Consider the following 16,992-nt stretch of genomic DNA (forward strand, 5'->3'; position numbering starts at 1 on the left):
GAGATATCCGTGCTTTGGGGCGAGCTGTCCACGGCTTGGGGCGAGCCGTCTTGTTACCGTACAGAGCACCATAGGCCTCTACATTATAATAATGTGTTATAATAATCATGAGTTGCCCATGTCTGTGTACTTGAACTTGAGACACAGTGTACTTTATATGTATTGTGTACTGCCTGAACTGTAGCATACTTTATAGATAGGCTACGAGAGACATATCGACGGCAGCAAGGTCAGCCTTCTGCAGTATAGGCACGTGACGTTATTTTGTCTCATATCTTATTGTCACCGTGTCATCACGTCATTATGATCCAGCACTATATATGTTCCCTGTTTTGTGTAATATACTTTGTAAACCTTTAGCGTGATACTGTCTCGAGTGTCTCGTGTCCCGTTATTTGTTCTCCCGGGCCCGCCGCCGCAGTCGTCGTACCAAAGGAATAATTCAACTGGATTGTCACACACCACCCAGCCTGCACACACTACCTGTCTGCCAGAACCAGACGAGGGTCCAATTAGAGTTCACAACACAGAGTACAGTACACTGAGTACAATATAGTAGTAATCTCAATAAAACCATAGTTTCACCGGCGCACCGCTCAGTTCACACAGGTGTGATTTTTTTAAATTCTGGCTAAGATTGACATCTAAAGTTTGAAGGTGTATGTGGCCGTGGTCCGTTTTGAACAAACGAACAAAAGTGGTTCTCAAGTAGGCTATTAAATATATATTATGGACCCCCTAATATTTGCCCCTAATATAACCTCCATCTGAAAATGTTGTTGTGTGTTTTTTTTGTTTTTTTAATAGCACATCTACAAAATGTGTGTGGCAAGCTGGTATACTATGACTGTGTTGTTATTAAAATGGGACCAGACAGGCCCCCAGATCTGCGTGACACCGGCATACGACGAAGTACAACGTAGGCTTTCCTCATCGGGCTCTCTGCGCAGGCGCATTACGTGTCTGGGTCTGGGAAGAGCTGAGTTGGAGGATCATGGCGGAGCGCAGGAGGCACAAGAAACGGATCCAGGTAAACAATTGTTTCACAGAATGTCGCTCGTGGAAATACGAAGACAGACAATGGACGTTGTACTACTGTGTGCTTTATTAGAGGACAATTCCCAGCCACGGCAGCAGTTACAACTGAAAACACCATGGCTATAATCACAAGCTAGCGTTAGCTGGCCAGGCGAAACAGATGTCAATATTTTCATTCTCAAAGCTTTTTCGTAAGCCGTTTTCCACAGTTGTTTGTGCAGAACACGAACACGTTTCGCCGACGTCAATCAATATGTAATTATATTCTCGTTATATTTAGGTAGGTGACATCACTGACACCAGTCTGTCAGGTTGGCTTACAAAATCACACATTTTCCAGGCTAATTTAGTTGCTAACTAACATCGGCTTGCTAAGCTGCGTCAGCTCTCACCATATCCGCTCTAAACTTAATTTACATCCCCAAACTGCCTATGTTATGAGTGGAGAGAGCACCGGAGCTATGTTTGCACATTGTGTAGTCTAGTGTGTGTTTGTGTGTGTACAGTATAATTCCATGTCGGACATTTAAAGAGCAGAGTGGAAAGCATTTGAAAATAAATGGCAATAAGCTTAGCTACCTTTGTTTGATTTGTCTCTGTCTTGTGAATGGCAGACAATTTACAAGTCTTTTCCTGTGTGGGCCATGGTCTTTTTTCAGCAAAGATATTAGTTTTATATATATATATAAGCTACAAAGAATAACGTCAGCTTTCAAAAAACATTTTGCCATCACTTGATTAGGGAATCTGTCGTGAGAGATGGTGGTAGAACTAGGAAGTAGAACAAAAGATGATGATGAAGAAGAATTGATATTTGATCCATTGCTGTCTGGCTTATGTCCGGATTGTGTTGAGTATAATGGTTCTAAGTGGGGTATCGGTTTTCTGAGGAACCACCTGTGTGCAGACAACATAGATTGGAGTCATTCTTGATTGAGTCCATAGTCCGCCAACACGTACAGTAGTTATTGTTTTCCTTTGTCACGGACAGTATTTTTAGATAAACAAGGAACCGCATGTGCTAAACTGTTTTCACTGTTTCTTTGGCAATGGAAATATTTAATGAATTAGTTCTGGGAACTCTTTATCGAGCATAGTTTAGTTGCAACAAGCCAACATTGCGCTACAGTTGACCATTAAAGATTCCTGTGAAACTGTTCTGTTGCATAATAGCAGCATGGATGCTTATCTTATTTCTTAATGGCCATATAGTTGCTGTTGCCAGTAAACCTTGTATCTCCATATTTTAACTTTTTAATGCTTTTTTGGGAATTTCCGGTACCCTAATTCGTCATACTACAGTGTCAGTACAAAGGTATAAAAAATAGCCACTCTACAATAGCTAGCCGATGCATCACTTGTGAGCTTTTAGATCTGCTATTTTTATAAATAAATTAAAGTGGTTATGTCCGTCTGTGGTTTTATAGATATTGAACCAATGAAAAGTATTAACAAGGTCTTTGTGACTAAATTACAACTCGATTGGATCCATTAGACAGCTTTTCTGAAAAGTAACTGTTTTGGACATAGAAGGTTTCGGTGACCCAACTGCGTGTGACAATATGTAAACAGGTTATCTGTTCCTGGATGCGGTCAGTCTGTCCCAAAGCATGCTCCTATTTGTTATGCAACTCTGGCTCATTCTTTGGCCACTTTAATTTCTTATTATTCAGATGCTATTGCTAAATATCTAGTAATATAGTAGATAATAGTATTACTACTAGCAGTAATAAAGTAGGCCTCATCCAAAATCCAAGAAGCTAAGCTCAAAGTGTGGCCAGTGAGTTTCCCATAGAGGATGTTTCTTCTAGGTCAGTTACTAGTCTTACAGTGAGAAGAGCTAAGTCACTCTGCCCCACCAGCCATGGGAGATCATATCGTGGAGGTCTCATATAACAAAGTTGCTTAAGTGAATAGCGATAACCTGGTGCTTGAAACAAAGGGACATTTGAAGGCCGTGTTGCTGGTACTACAGTACATCGCAGCTAGAGCCAGCTGAGCAGGAGACAGCGGCGTTGGATCTCATTGTGCTGATGCTCTCATTCTCCTCTGTGTTGGCATGCTGTCCCCTTGCCTCTGGCAGACACACTACCAGCCAGGCCGTGCAAAAAAGCAAAAACTGAACATATATCGTTGAAAATGGATAAAAAGGTGGCTGCTCTACTCACCGAATGTGGTGAATCACTGCATTTATATTAAGTCAACTCTGGTGGAAATCACATCAGAGTTGTTTGACTCTTTAGTCCATCTCCAACAGAAGTGTCTGCTGATCTTATTTAACCCCGAACCACATATTGTATGTTGTGGACGTTTTTTAGAATCCGCTTCAGGTTATGGGAGGAAGTGTGACGATTTTGTTACTTTTTCTGGTTTTCATTTATCTTTGGATTGCACATTAACAACATTACTGCTATTGTACACTACACTGTGTGGCCACTTGAACTTTAGCATCCCTATTCTGGGTTGAACATTCTGCAAAAAATAGCCAATCTACAAGCTCACAAGTCAGGATGCGTTGTGAGTTTGTAGATTGTCTATTTTCAGCAAAGATAAATGGTAGGGATCCTAGTATAGAACTTGAAATTCTGACGTATCAAGACCATGTATCTCCCATAATCACAGCAGAAGTCGGGAAGGCAAGTGCAACTCCAGTCCTCTGCAGTATTACCACATCATGAACCCTAGTGTCCCTATTGCGGGGGGAGCATTTGGTGAAAATAGCAGATCTACAAGCTTACAATGCGTCAACGCATGCCCACTGAGTCTGCTCCATGCAGATTCAGATAGGACTCACTCCGACTAAAGCATTGGGTGGTTCACCGTGGAGCCCCATGCAGATGTGGAGGATATAGCATTCTCAATTTCTCACCGACATTTAAGCAATACCGTATTATTATTATAACAAGAAATTCATTATAAAAGTGCATACACTTGACTAGGAAATTAATTGTGAAGTTTATTTTAAATAATGCCTCTCATTTTGGGAAACATTAGGGCTTTGAAACATTAGGCCTTTGATGCAATTCAGTTAAAACAGGTGTCAAAATGCAATCTCGGCGAGGAGGGGGCGTTTGGATCAGGAGGCGTCAAAAGGCGATCTCTGCGGTAAAAGAGTTAATTGCAACAAAAAACAGCACAGTAAAGATAAAGACAGTCTAAAACGCTAAAAGCTGCATCGGTCAATGCCTCTGACACAACTTACTGAGCAACTTACTGAGTCGTTCACATCCCTAGTTAATGAGTCCAAAATGTATTTTGAAACATGTGGGTGATACGTTATTTTATTAATAGATACTCAACACGAGCACATTCACTGATGAAATGGTCTTTGTGAAAGCACATTGCCAGATTTCCCAAGAATCCTCAAACACATGGTCCGTCTTTAGGTTTGTTTCTCATTTCGGCATTCTAGTCCTGTGTACATTGTAGCATGTACAGTATGTTTGTGGTAAGTTCCGGAACCCCTTTTGGTGTTTTAAACATTATGTTATAATTTAGATATTGAAAAATAGCAGATCTACAAGCTCGTAGCGCGCCACCGAGTGGCGCGCTACGAGCTTGTAGTTCTGCTATTTTTGAAAAATCGTAAAGATGTGTGGCGCAAATCTTTGAATATATATTCTTTCAAAGTGAATGTTTTTAACTCGGGTCTAAATGGGTTAAAAGGTACCACAGTCCTATTCCCGGCTTTTAAAAACACACACACACAGTAACACTAACTAAGAATGCAGTGATATTTGCCTTGTTTTATTATCTATTTCAAGCAAGTTTGAAGTTGATTTTCATACTACTGAAAATGAACACATTTCAGTGACTTCTTTTGAAAATCAAACAAAAACGTGGCACGAGTCAGTGGGCTAAGTAACAGCCAGGCTAAGACCTGTGCTCTGTTTCTGAACACTGCACGAGCCACAAATACAATTGTGCAGTGATGTTGGGTGTTATTGCGTTTTTTAATTTTAATTTTCTTCTCACTGTAAATTAAATCAACCTTATCTGTGTGTTCGTCCACTGCAGGAGGTGAGTGAGCCCACCAAGGATGAGAAGGCAGTGGCCAAGTACCTCCGCTTCAACACCCCCACCAAGTCCACTAACATGATGGGCCACAGAGTGGACTACTTTACCGGTCAGTGCTGCACTTTCTTTCACCTTTCAGATTTGTACAATTTACGTTGCTTCTGTCCATCCGTCTGTGTGTGGCCGTGTGTCATACACATTCTAATTGGCTTCATGGTGGTGTTATAACAGATCACTTTTTTGGCCTGCACTATCAAAAGCAAACGTGTGTGTGTGTGTGTGTCTGTGTGTGTGTGTGTGTGTGTGTGTGTGTGTGTGTGTGTGTGTGTGTGTGTGTGTAATATTATTATTATTATTATAATAATAATAAAATATATTAGATATTCTGAGCGGGCCAAATTTTAAGAACAATATTCAAATGTAATTTCTGGGAAATGTTAACAGCCCTATGCTGATGAGAGAGAGAGGGAGAGATCTGTATCAAGGCTTCTTCCATTGCTGTTACCATGACTACCCTGATTGCTGTGATAAAATGGGTGTACCTACTCAAGTAGTGAACTAATATGAATATTTGTTTCGTTAAAGTGTGACTCAGATTTTAACGACACACTTCAAAAAGGACGGCGGTCTCAATAACATCCAGTCTATATTCTTTATAAAGGACGGCGGTCTCAATGACATCCAGTCTATATTCTTTATAAAGGACGGCGGTCTCAATGACATCCAGTCTATATTCTTTATAAAGGACTGCGGTCTCAATGACATACAGTCTATATTCTTTATAAAGGACGGCGGTCTCAATGACATCCAGTCTATATTCTTTATAAAGGACGGCGGTCTCAATGACATCCAGTCTATATTCTTTATAAAGGACTGCGGTCTCAATGACATACAGTCTATATTCTTTATAAAGGACGGCGGTCTCAATGACATCCAGTCTATATTCTTTATAAAGGACTGCGGTCTCAATGACATACAGTCTATATTCTTTATAAAGGACGGCGGTCTCAATGACATCCAGTCTATATTATTTATAAAGGACGGCGGTCTCAATGACATCCAGTCTATATTCTTTATAAAGGACGGCGGTCTCAATGACATCCAGTCTATATTCTTTATAAAGGACTGCGGTCTCAATGACATCCAGTCTATATTCTTTATAAAGGACGGCGGTCTCAATGACATCCAGTCTATATTCTTTATAAAGGACTGCGGTCTCAATGACATACAGTCTATATTCTTTATAAAGGACGGCGGTCTCAATGACATCCAGTCTATATTATTTATAAAGGACGGCGGTCTCAATGACATCCAGTCTATATTCTTTATAAAGGACGGCGGTCTCAATGACATCCAGTCTATATTCTTTATAAAGGACTGCGGTCTCAATGACATCCAGTCTATATTCTTTATAAAGGACGGCGGTCTCAATGACATCCAGTCTATATTCTTTATAAAGGACGGCGGTCTCAATGACATCCAGTCTATATTCTTTATAAAGGACGGCGGTCTCAATGACATCCAGTCTATATTCTTTATAAAGGACTGCGGTCTCAATGACATACAGTCTATATTCTTTATAAAGGACGGCGGTCTCAATGACATCCAGTCTATATTCTTTATAAAGGACGGCGGTCTCAATGACATCCAGTCTATATTATTTATAAAGGACGGCGGTCTCAATGACATCCAGTCTATATTCTTTATAAAGGACGGCGGTCTCAATGACATCCAGTCTATATTCTTTATAAAGGACTGCGGTCTCAATGACATCCAGTCTATATTCTTTATAAAGGACGGCGGTCTCAATGACATACAGTCTATATTCTTTATAAAGGACGGCGGTCTCAATGACATCCAGTCTATATTCTTTATAAAGGACGGCGGTCTCAATGACATCCAGTCTATATTCTTTATAAAGGACGGCGGTCTCAATGACATACAGTCTATATTCTTTATAAAGGACGGCGGTCTCAATGACATACAGTCTATATTATTTTATAAAGGACGGCGGTCTCAATGACATACAGTCTATATTCTTTAGAAAGGACGGCGGTCTCAATGACATACAGTCTATATTATTTTAGAAAGGACGGCGGTCTCAATGACATACAGTCTATATTCTTTAGAAAGGACGGCGGTCTCAATGACATACAGTCTATATTATTTTAGAAAGGACGGCGGTCTCAATGACATACAGTCTATATTCTTTAGAAAGGACGGCGGTCTCAATGACATACAGTCTATATTATTTAGAAAGGACGGCGGTCTCAATGACATACAGTCTATATTCTTTTCAGGCCTTGTGTGAATATTGCACAGTGCTGCTTTAAAGGCCGTATTAGGTCCGGCAGCTGCATGTTCAGTGCAAAAGCCTTGTGGCAGACTAAACTGTTGGTTTATGGTGCAAGAAAACAGTGTCAACAACATGTCAAATGTGGTTATAATGTGGTTGTGCCAGGTCTACCAAGTTGTTTTACTGAGACCATCATATTTTCAACACTGCGAGCCCATCAACAGGCAGATCAGTTCAGTTCAGTTTTATTTTCGGAATGGTGGACATACAGTTCATACATAGCACACATAATTTCCATTTCCTTTTTTTCCCCTTTGTTTCAGATTTTTTTTTTTTTTTTTTTGCATACAGTTGTAAAATGCAACCTATAAATAAATACTTTTCCTAACTAAACAACCCCAACCCTTCCCCGAAAATTCCTAGTACAAGAAACTATCCAATGCGTGATTTTCTTTTGACCATGATCATCTGTGCTACAACATGAATAAAAAAGTATGACAAGCAGACAAATATAACAACAATGACAACATCAACAATCTCCGTTAATCTTCAATTAGCTCTCTCCAGTTCGCTTCCCATATTTGGTATGTAATCCATTGCCCGACCCCAGATCTTCTGAAAGTGCAATATTTTTCCTTTCACATTCCTTTTTTTCTACTCCTTTTGAGTGTCCGACGTTGCTTATGTCCTGTCCGATATCCGAAAAAGGGCTAGGGAGAAACCCTTGGAGTCCATTTGTATATTTACTGTAGGTGCACGTGTAGCAGACTGATGGGACATCTATCTGCCTACACAGTGCATACATTCATGTTGTCCTTAGATATATACATTCATCTACACATATTCATATACCTTTCATTGCCATTGTGTTATGGTTTACTTGTAATGATTGATTAGGCCAAGGTGTGCAAAGAGCATCCCGAGGTACATACCGGTAGTTGGTGGATTACTATATAAGGGTTATTATTCAGGGGATATTATGAGTATGAAAGGACTCATAATATCCCAGCAGATGTGCAGACTGAAAAGAAAAAAATAAACAAGAATTGATGACATCAATTCTATAATGCCTTATATCCCATGGCTGAGAGGTCGGCTAGAGGCAAAAAGTGTGTGGTTGCCTAGAGACGAGGCAGCCAATCCGTATGATAGGTTGTCAGTACAGCCAATGAGAAACATAGGTCTCAACTACAGCGTGCGTGAAAGCACCGCAAGAGAGAACATTGACCAGCTGTGCTTACACAGCAGCTGGTAAAAAAGTAATTGGTAGTGATCCCTGAGGGGTAATTACTTGTCTGCGTTGGCCCAGCAGTGGTGTTCAAAATGTGCACACGGGACAGGAGAGCATTCTGATGAGTTGGGTGTCTTGTCCAGCAATAACAAAAGCCTGGAGGATCCTAGGATCGAACCGGGGAGATGGCTGCTCTACATTCCACTGCCGCCCCACTCTGAGTCTGTGCAGAGTGCAGGCCTGTCAGAAATGCTAATAAATGGCTTACTTTTGAGAAAAGTTTGAAATGTGCTTTGTTAATCCTTGCCTATGCCATTGCCAATTCTCCATACCCATGTGCAATTTCGGATTGATTGGCCAAGAAAACGGATGCAGACTCTTTTTCCCAGTTTTGTAGTAGGATTAAGGATTTATAGAAGGATATTTGTGGATGTCCCTACTAAAGTCAACATGCATGAATGTGTGCCTTTGTGTTTGTATTCTAGCCTCCAAGGCGGTCGACTGTCTGCTGGACTCGAAGTGGGCTAAGGCCAAGAAGGGAGAGGAGGCCCTTTTCACCACCAGGGAGTCTGTAGTGGATTACTGCAACAGGTCAGTCACTTTACTTTACCAGCCTCTACCATACCTCTTGGATATAATATACTGTAGATATGGATGGAATTAATCTCTGCTCAAGATTCATGCATTCAGCCCTGTTTGTGTCTGTCCATGTGTGTCCTTCCGCATCTAATATCGCAAACAAGTTCCAGGGGTGACAAACCGAGAGCTGAGGTGTGTTTTTCTTTTCCAGACTCCTGAAGAAGCAGTTCTACCACCGGGCCCTCAAGGTCATGAAGAAGAAGCCAGAGAAGGAGATCAAGAAAGAGGAGATCAAGAAAGAGGAGATCAAGAAAGAGAAGGAAAAAGACAAAGAGAAAGAGAAAGCCAAGAGCGACAGCAGCAAGGAGGACGAGAAGAAGGGGAAGAAAGAAAAGGAGAAGAAAAAGGATTCCGACTGTGCCGATGCAAAAAAAGAGAAGAACGTACGTTATCAGTCACTGGCAGCAGTGACAACCAGGGGGGCAGTCAGACAGATATTTTGTGAAACCACTAAGGAAATGAAAGTTCATATAATGGCCTGTTGTGGCGCTGTCATTGGACCCAGAAAAACCCATAGCCCCATAGAAGTCCATGTATTTGAGCCCAACTTCACCTAGACCGTATTACCTTAATAAACATGGTCATGAATACTTTCTTCTTCCAGTCACTAGTTTAAAGTCTCATTTCTAATGTCATAATATTCTTTTTGGAAAATTATGGTCCCATTAATTTAAAAAATGACCATAAAGTCGCGTATGTTCTGAGGGGCGTGGCTACCGTTACAGTCTATGATAGGGATTCCCCTCCCACTCGAGTCAAAATAAAAACCAACGGAGAAGAAGGGGGGAAGTCCCGCCTCGTTGTCTGGGCCAGCCAATGGCCAACTGGACCAAAACGGATCTAGAAAGATGGCGACTTCCATTGCAAGGACTGACAGGCTTCATTTTACGTTCATGTTAGACCCGGGGAACGCTTTGTCCATATTGTAACAATGAAAAGTTACATTCCTTAGATATAGTAATCACACTTAGGATTCACATTTTGCACAGCTGTACCGTAACATTTTATAGTTTTAGTAGTGTAAGTAATCACACTTATCAACAGTATTTGTTTTGATTGCTGAAACTGAATCACACCGTGATATCGCCATATCTCGCCACCTGAACAGCTGTTCGTTTGAGATATATGATGGTGTCTCCTACCAAAGAAATAAAGAACAAACTTATTTCCACAGGATGACAGCCCTGGATCTCCCAAGAAGAAGAAAGAGGCGAAAAAGAAGTTTAAACTGGAGCCCCACGAGGACCAGGTCTTTCTGGACGGAAACGAGGTGAGCGAGCAGAGAGCATTGCTCCTGTCACCAGCAGCGTATCGTAAACCAGGTGTTCCCAAACTTTTTTGGACCAGGTACCCCTTTTGGGGTAGATATTTTTCCAGGTACCCCCTCATCCTCGCAACACGGATAACAATATATTTACAACCACAAGCAGTGTTTCCTGCAGGAAAAAGCTTTGGCATGGTGCTGGGCACAGGCCGCAATTTTGATTAATTAATTAATTTGATTCATTCATTCATTAATAAGATTAATACATTAAGATTAATTTGTATTATTGCTCTTGTATTGCTATTGGAGACACTGGGGGGACACTGGGCAGGCACTGAGGAGGCACTGGGGAGGCACTCAGGGGCACACTGGGGAGGCACTGGGAAGGCACTCGGGGGGGCACACTGGGGAGGCATTGGGGAGGCACTCCCCCATACGTCTAAATGTATACGTCTAAATGTATACGTTTAAATGTAGACGTCTAAATGTAGACATCTAAATGTATACAGACGTCTAAATGTAGACGTCTAAATGTAGACGTCTAAATGTGTACATCTAAATGTAGACGTCTAAATGTGTACGTCTTCTCTTATGGGGGTCCCTGGCATATCTTTTCAAATGGGGGTCCACGGGCTAAGTAGTGTCAATTTGGGGGTCCTTGACATGAAAAAGTTTGGGAACCACTGCTTTAAACACTTTAGCACTTTATGAACATGAACAAAATAGATGGGTCCCCCCTGGAACTCCCTCAGGTACCCCTGGGGGTCCCCGGACCCCACTTTGGGAACCACTGTCGTAAACAACACAGCCCTCAAAAGATGCCTAAACGTGTGTGTCTCTCCTCTCTGTTTGTCAGGTGTACGTGTGGATTTACGATCCGGTCCATTTCAAAACGTTTGCCATGGGGCTGATATTGGGTGAGTTGTTTGGAATGTCCAAACTAATAATTAAAGCCCTGGGTTGTTTTGTTAATCATCATCATCACAATTGATTTCGCCAATTCACAAGGCCATTTTGTGTGTGTGTTTTTTTTCTGTACAGTAATTGCAGTGATAGCAGCCACCCTGTTCCCTCTCTGGCCAGCTGAGATGCGTGTAGGAGTGTACTATCTCAGTGTGGCAGCAGGCTGCTTCGTGGCCAGCATACTTCTTCTAGCAGTTGGTAAGTGTTGTAAACTCTAATTACTGGACCCTCGTCTGGTTCTGACAGGCTGGGTGGTGTGTGATAATCCGGTTGAAGTATTCCTTCGGTACGGCGACTGCGGCAGCGGGCCAGGGAGAACAATAACGCGACACGAGACAGTATCACGCTAAAGGTTCACAAAGTTTATTACACAACAGGGAACATATGTAGTGCTGGATCAAAATGACGTGACAATAAGATATGAGACAAAATAACGTGCCTACTGCAGCAAGGCTGACCTTGCTGGTGCTGAGATATCTCTCGTAGCCCATCTATAAAGTATGCTACAGTTCAGGCAGTACACAATACATACACAAGTACACTGTATCTCAAGTTCAAGTACATAGACTAAGATGTACTGTGCATGGACTAATTATAACAGTAAGTACTCCCAATAAAACCACATTTAGAATTTGATGTCACAAAATGTTCATTGTTACTTTTGATGAAAAAAACTAACCCTAACCGCTTTCTGCTGTTGCACTCATTTTAATTGAGTGTCAGGTGTCTCATATAAAGGTAATACAATGTTTATTTTTTTCGGTTCAAATCAGAACACAAGGAAACTACGGAAGGGAAATGGCATTTGTGTGGCCTTTGTTATTCCTTGGCCTACTGGGATTGTGCGTACAAGATTTCACCGGTCCAGTGGTGGCCAAGATTACATGACAGACAGACAGAGAGGGGCGGAAACATAATTCCGTCCTGGCAGAGATAAAAGAGAAAGATTTTCACGTTACTGGGTTACAGATATAATGACAAAATCAGTTGAGCAGTCGTTAAAGTCGAGTCATTTTGTCATGCCGTTTCTTCCCTCCAGCTCGCTGCATCCTGTTCTTGATTATCTGGGTGGTGACGGGCGGCCGCCACCACTTCTGGTTCCTGCCCAACCTGACTGCCGACGTGGGCTTCATTGACTCGTTCAGGCCCCTCTACACGCACGACTACAAGGGCCCGCGGGGAGCATCCAAGAAGGGCTCAGACAAGACCGAGGACAAGGACGATGGTGACGCTTCAGCCAAGGGCCACAAGTCAGACAGTGACGAGAAGTCTGACGGTGAAAAGAGGGACGGTGAGGAGGAGGAGGAGGAAGAAGAAGATGAGGAGAACCGGGAGGTAGAGCCCGGTGAGAAGAGTCAAGCCAAGGAGGAGGAGGCGGGAGCGTCCGGTACAGGGGCAGAGCGCCACTCGGACACAGATAGCGAGCGGCGGGAGGACGAAGGATCACAGCACAGCAATGGCAACGACTTTGAGATGATCACCAGAGAAGAGCTGGAGCAACACACGGAGGAGGAGGAGGAGGAGGAGGAGGAAGAAGAGCAGGAGGAAGAGCAGGAGGAGACAGAGGAGAGGGAAGAGGAGCGAGTGAGCGAGACTAAGCAACAGACGGTTGAAACATAAACTCTTTTGAATCCCATCTCTCTGTCTCTCTCTCTCATTGTCTCCCTCTCTTTCCTTCACTCTCCTGTGCTCCCTGGACTCCTCTACTGTCCGTGCTGAGGCTGTGGAGACGTGTCTTTATTCTCCGTTGAGATCTTACATTCAATACGGTACCCATAGACAAGCCCAGCGGGGAAGATGGCTCTGACAATGATGGGGGTTGTGTGGGGTGGGGGTGGGGAGGTGAGAAAGAAGCCTTATTGTGGATCAGAATACCTCCTTCCCTGCTGTTGATTCAAAAAGAAGAATTTAGAATTTAAAACTGCCACCAGACATGCCCCCCTTGCGGCTATATTGTGTCACAACCACATTTTAGATTTTATCTATATTTGTCTTGTGTTGCTTTCCCATGTCATTTCACTTTAAACTGTTTTGAGTTTTCTTTGGATGTTTTCAGGGGTATGTGAAGCCAAAAGGGCCGCCGCATCTCTATTACAGATGACGGAGTAGATTTGTCAGACACACACAGGCATAGTTCTTCCTCTGCCCCCTGCTATCCTTGTTGGTCTGTTGTCCTCTTTGAGAGCTCTTTGTGAATTGGTACAATCAAAGTAGTAGTGGTGCTTTTTTTGGGCAGGGGGGGCCCAGTGTTTTAAGCCATGCAGTCGCTAAGCGTCCTTCCCTTGACCCTGTCAAGGTTGGCACTGTGCATGCCGAAGGGGTACACTTGTTACTGTCGGAATGCCAGTCGGCCTGGTAGCATTCTCAGGCAGCACTAAAACGTAACGAAATTGACCAACTTCGTCCACTTTCTCAATGAACCTAAGCTAATCTGGATGGACCAAACCCATTAGTTTACCTGCGGAATCCAGAGATCCGTGGCTGGGTATAGAGCTCATGAGCAGCCAGTGGCTCTCTGAGGTAATTGCTATTTTCAGTGAGAAATCTTTTTTTGTATGGCTGATATGATTATCATTGTGCAATCCTAAACACGGTCTGAAATGTAGATTTATAGTTCATGTTCAAACAGCGGGACGTTTTATTTTTACTGTAAAACTCCGCAATGGGAGGTGGCCATTTCTTTTCAGCAAAGCTGTACAACTGAAGCTGCAAAAATGTACAGTTCAATGTTTCTATTTACACAGAACCAGATATAAAGTTAAGACAAATTCCAGTGCCAAAAAAACACAGTACAATGTTATTGTATGCATGCTGATTTCATACACAGAAAAAGGTTTCAGCGATGGATTTTTATTACATTTTCCATTTGTTTTGTAATAACAGTGTCAAACACCAAAACCCTTTGCAAAGTCCTACAAGAAAAGCACAGCAACAAGAGTGGTGGGTATCTCGCTAAATACGTGCTCTTGGTCTCAATGAAACCATTGACACTATAGGCTCAAGATATGGAAGCCATCCGAAAGCGGAATGAGAATGTCCCATTTAAAGGTGCGTTCACATTGGCTGCCACACTTTTCTTCTTTTCTTTTTTTAGCAGCTTGATTTTCGCTGAAGGGAACAAAATGACGGGATCCAAGTAGTTTGTTGTTGCAGAGTTATATGAATGGGCTGGCTACTGCTAGTGAGAGAGAGAGATAATTGTCTCTGGTTATCACATTGTACTTGCTTGTTTTACATACATGGTGCCGATACTGTCCCAACCAAATTGACAAAAAGTGAATAGAGTGATGCAATCATTTTTATTGTGTCCGGTGTGAACGCACCTTTCTTGCACAAGCTTGTCATATATGAAAACAGTGGGCTCTTTGCTTAGTGAATGGAACTTCATTGACTATCATCTACCTTTGCTTTGTTGCAATGCTATCTTTGGAATTCTGGTCGGGGCCTGTCGACTAGCATCAAGTCCTACGGTTAAACAAACGCCACACTCATTCAAAACAAAAGCCAACATGACCGCAGTCAAATACTGCCCCGGAGGTGGGATCAGTGCACTGGTTGGGGTGCCATGGTCCAACGCTGTCCCTTCTACGTATGTTCACAGTATCTTCTGGCTAGAATTGTTTTAGAAGCTCATTTTACTCATAGTGAGGATAATATTTAAGTAAACACAAAGAAATGTATCATTTATATATGAATTCTATTGATATATCAAATATATACATAACAGTCCAATAAATTGTGAAACAACTTGTTCAACTTGAACAACGTTTTCTGTTTTGTTTTAATTTTTTTGTTATGAGATGTTCTTTTCTTCAGTTAATTGCAATTTTCGTTTCTGTATAATCATCATTGGAAAACTGTCAACTCAAGAGTGTATGAGTCATTACCAAGACATCACCCCTGTTAGAAAACGGTGATGTGTCATTAAACTGTGGAAATACAGAGGGTGACTTCGGCATTCTTTGTTTTTTACATGTTAAATGATGGTGTTGAATGTGAGAAACGTGATGTGACTAGTTAATTCACAGCACCATGGATTACAGTACACAATTGTACACCATGGCTATGTCTCATGTAAAGTGGTCAATCATTAACCTGAGATTTGGGAAACTCATGGGTTGCATAACACTAACAAACTAGTTGAGTTCTCTTCAATTTCCCAAAATTGTGCCTAATATGGCAAGCTTACGTTGGGTTACAATGGTTTTGTATGCAAGATAATTAACTTCGCACAGTTTGCTGGTCAAGAATTGACCTTGTGCTTTAAGTCACTTGATTGTTGTCCCGCCTGTTTGTTTTTTCACTCTTGAAAGAGTTTGCAAGTCCTTTTCGTTTTCTAGACATCCAACTTTGTTCTCTAGTCTCCCAGACTGTTCCCACTGAGGCTTAGCTCTTTGCTCATGTTATGACAGTCTTTTTATTTTTTTTACCCCCCCCCCCCCTCCCCCCCCCCCCCAACAGGTGAATTGCATCTGTGTTCCTTTGTCTTCTGGCAAAAGTTGCCAGTGTGCCAGTAGCTGTACTCTTGAATATTGGCAAAACTATTTTTCATTAAAGAGAAAAAAGAAAAAAAATACCTATCAAATTGTTGCGTGTCACACAGTATAAGTCTGTTGTATTATAGTATTGCTCTTTACGCTGCTGCTTCTCATCACACATTTGGGGAAGAAATAAAACCCTTCATGTTTTATCTCTGGTCAAAACAAAGTATTTCAACCACCTAGTCGTCCATGTTTGGATTGATATTTTGATGATCGCATCATGGAGTATAATTTAATGAACTGGATGTCTGGAAATACAATTGTAACTTATCATTGCAATAAAATTATAGAAAGCATAAAGTTTTGTGGAATTTTGTCCAGTGGTGGAAAGAAACTAAGTACATGTACTCAAATCAAGTAAGGTAGGATATCGTATGTGAAGTGATACGTTTAAAGCACTATATTCTGATAGTAATCATTGCGTCAATGGCAGGATCAAAAATCACTTTCACCTAGAAACTCCAATTACACTTTTTATAATTCAGATTACTGTGGGCACATACTGGAACTTTTAATTTGGAGTTATTTAACTTAAACGCCCAATGCATTCTCAATGACAATAGCACAAACTTTGGTATGCTACTAGTCCTACATACTTACACCTAGAAACCCCATTCAAACCTATTTAGGTTCATCGGTGGAGGGTGGACATGTTTGCCTGAAAATTTATCTTTGAAACGTTTCATAGTTTTAGAAATATAGTGCTTTTAAATTTTAAAATAGAAATTTACAACGGGGCTCAATGGCAGATATTGCGGAAATTGCGGAAATTGTAATTGCGGAAATGGTAATTGCGGAAATTGCGGAAATGATGGAAATGGAAATTGCGGAAATGGAAATTGAGGAAATTGCGGAAATGAAAATTGCGGAAATTGCGGAAATGGTAATTGCAGAAATTGCGGAAATTGCTCTTCACTTATAGCTATCTATTTTCAGGTAGATTGTTTTATTTTACTCAGTCAGCCATATCACTACTCATTTTTTTTCATGAAAAAGGTCATAG

At 41.6% G+C, this 16,992-nt stretch overlaps 1 protein-coding gene across 1 annotated transcript; it reads left to right on the forward strand.

Annotated features, from left to right (window-relative positions):
- Positions 1-955: 955 nt before the first annotated feature.
- Positions 956-16,022, forward strand: sec62 (SEC62 homolog, preprotein translocation factor). Its single transcript, XM_080778818.1, has 8 exons — positions 956-1,030; positions 5,056-5,164; positions 9,068-9,173; positions 9,373-9,604; positions 10,396-10,491; positions 11,342-11,402; positions 11,527-11,646; positions 12,488-16,022. Exons 1-8 carry the CDS (start codon positions 995-997, stop codon positions 13,066-13,068), a joined length of 1,341 nt encoding a protein of 446 aa, XP_080634944.1. The 5' UTR covers positions 956-994; the 3' UTR covers positions 13,069-16,022.
- Positions 16,023-16,992: the final 970 nt, after the last annotated feature.

The sequence above is a fragment of the Protomyctophum bolini genome, assembly GCF_963924005.1.
Source record: "Protomyctophum bolini genome assembly, chromosome: 12".
In the NCBI taxonomy this organism is placed as follows: Eukaryota; Metazoa; Chordata; class Actinopteri; order Myctophiformes; family Myctophidae; genus Protomyctophum; species Protomyctophum bolini.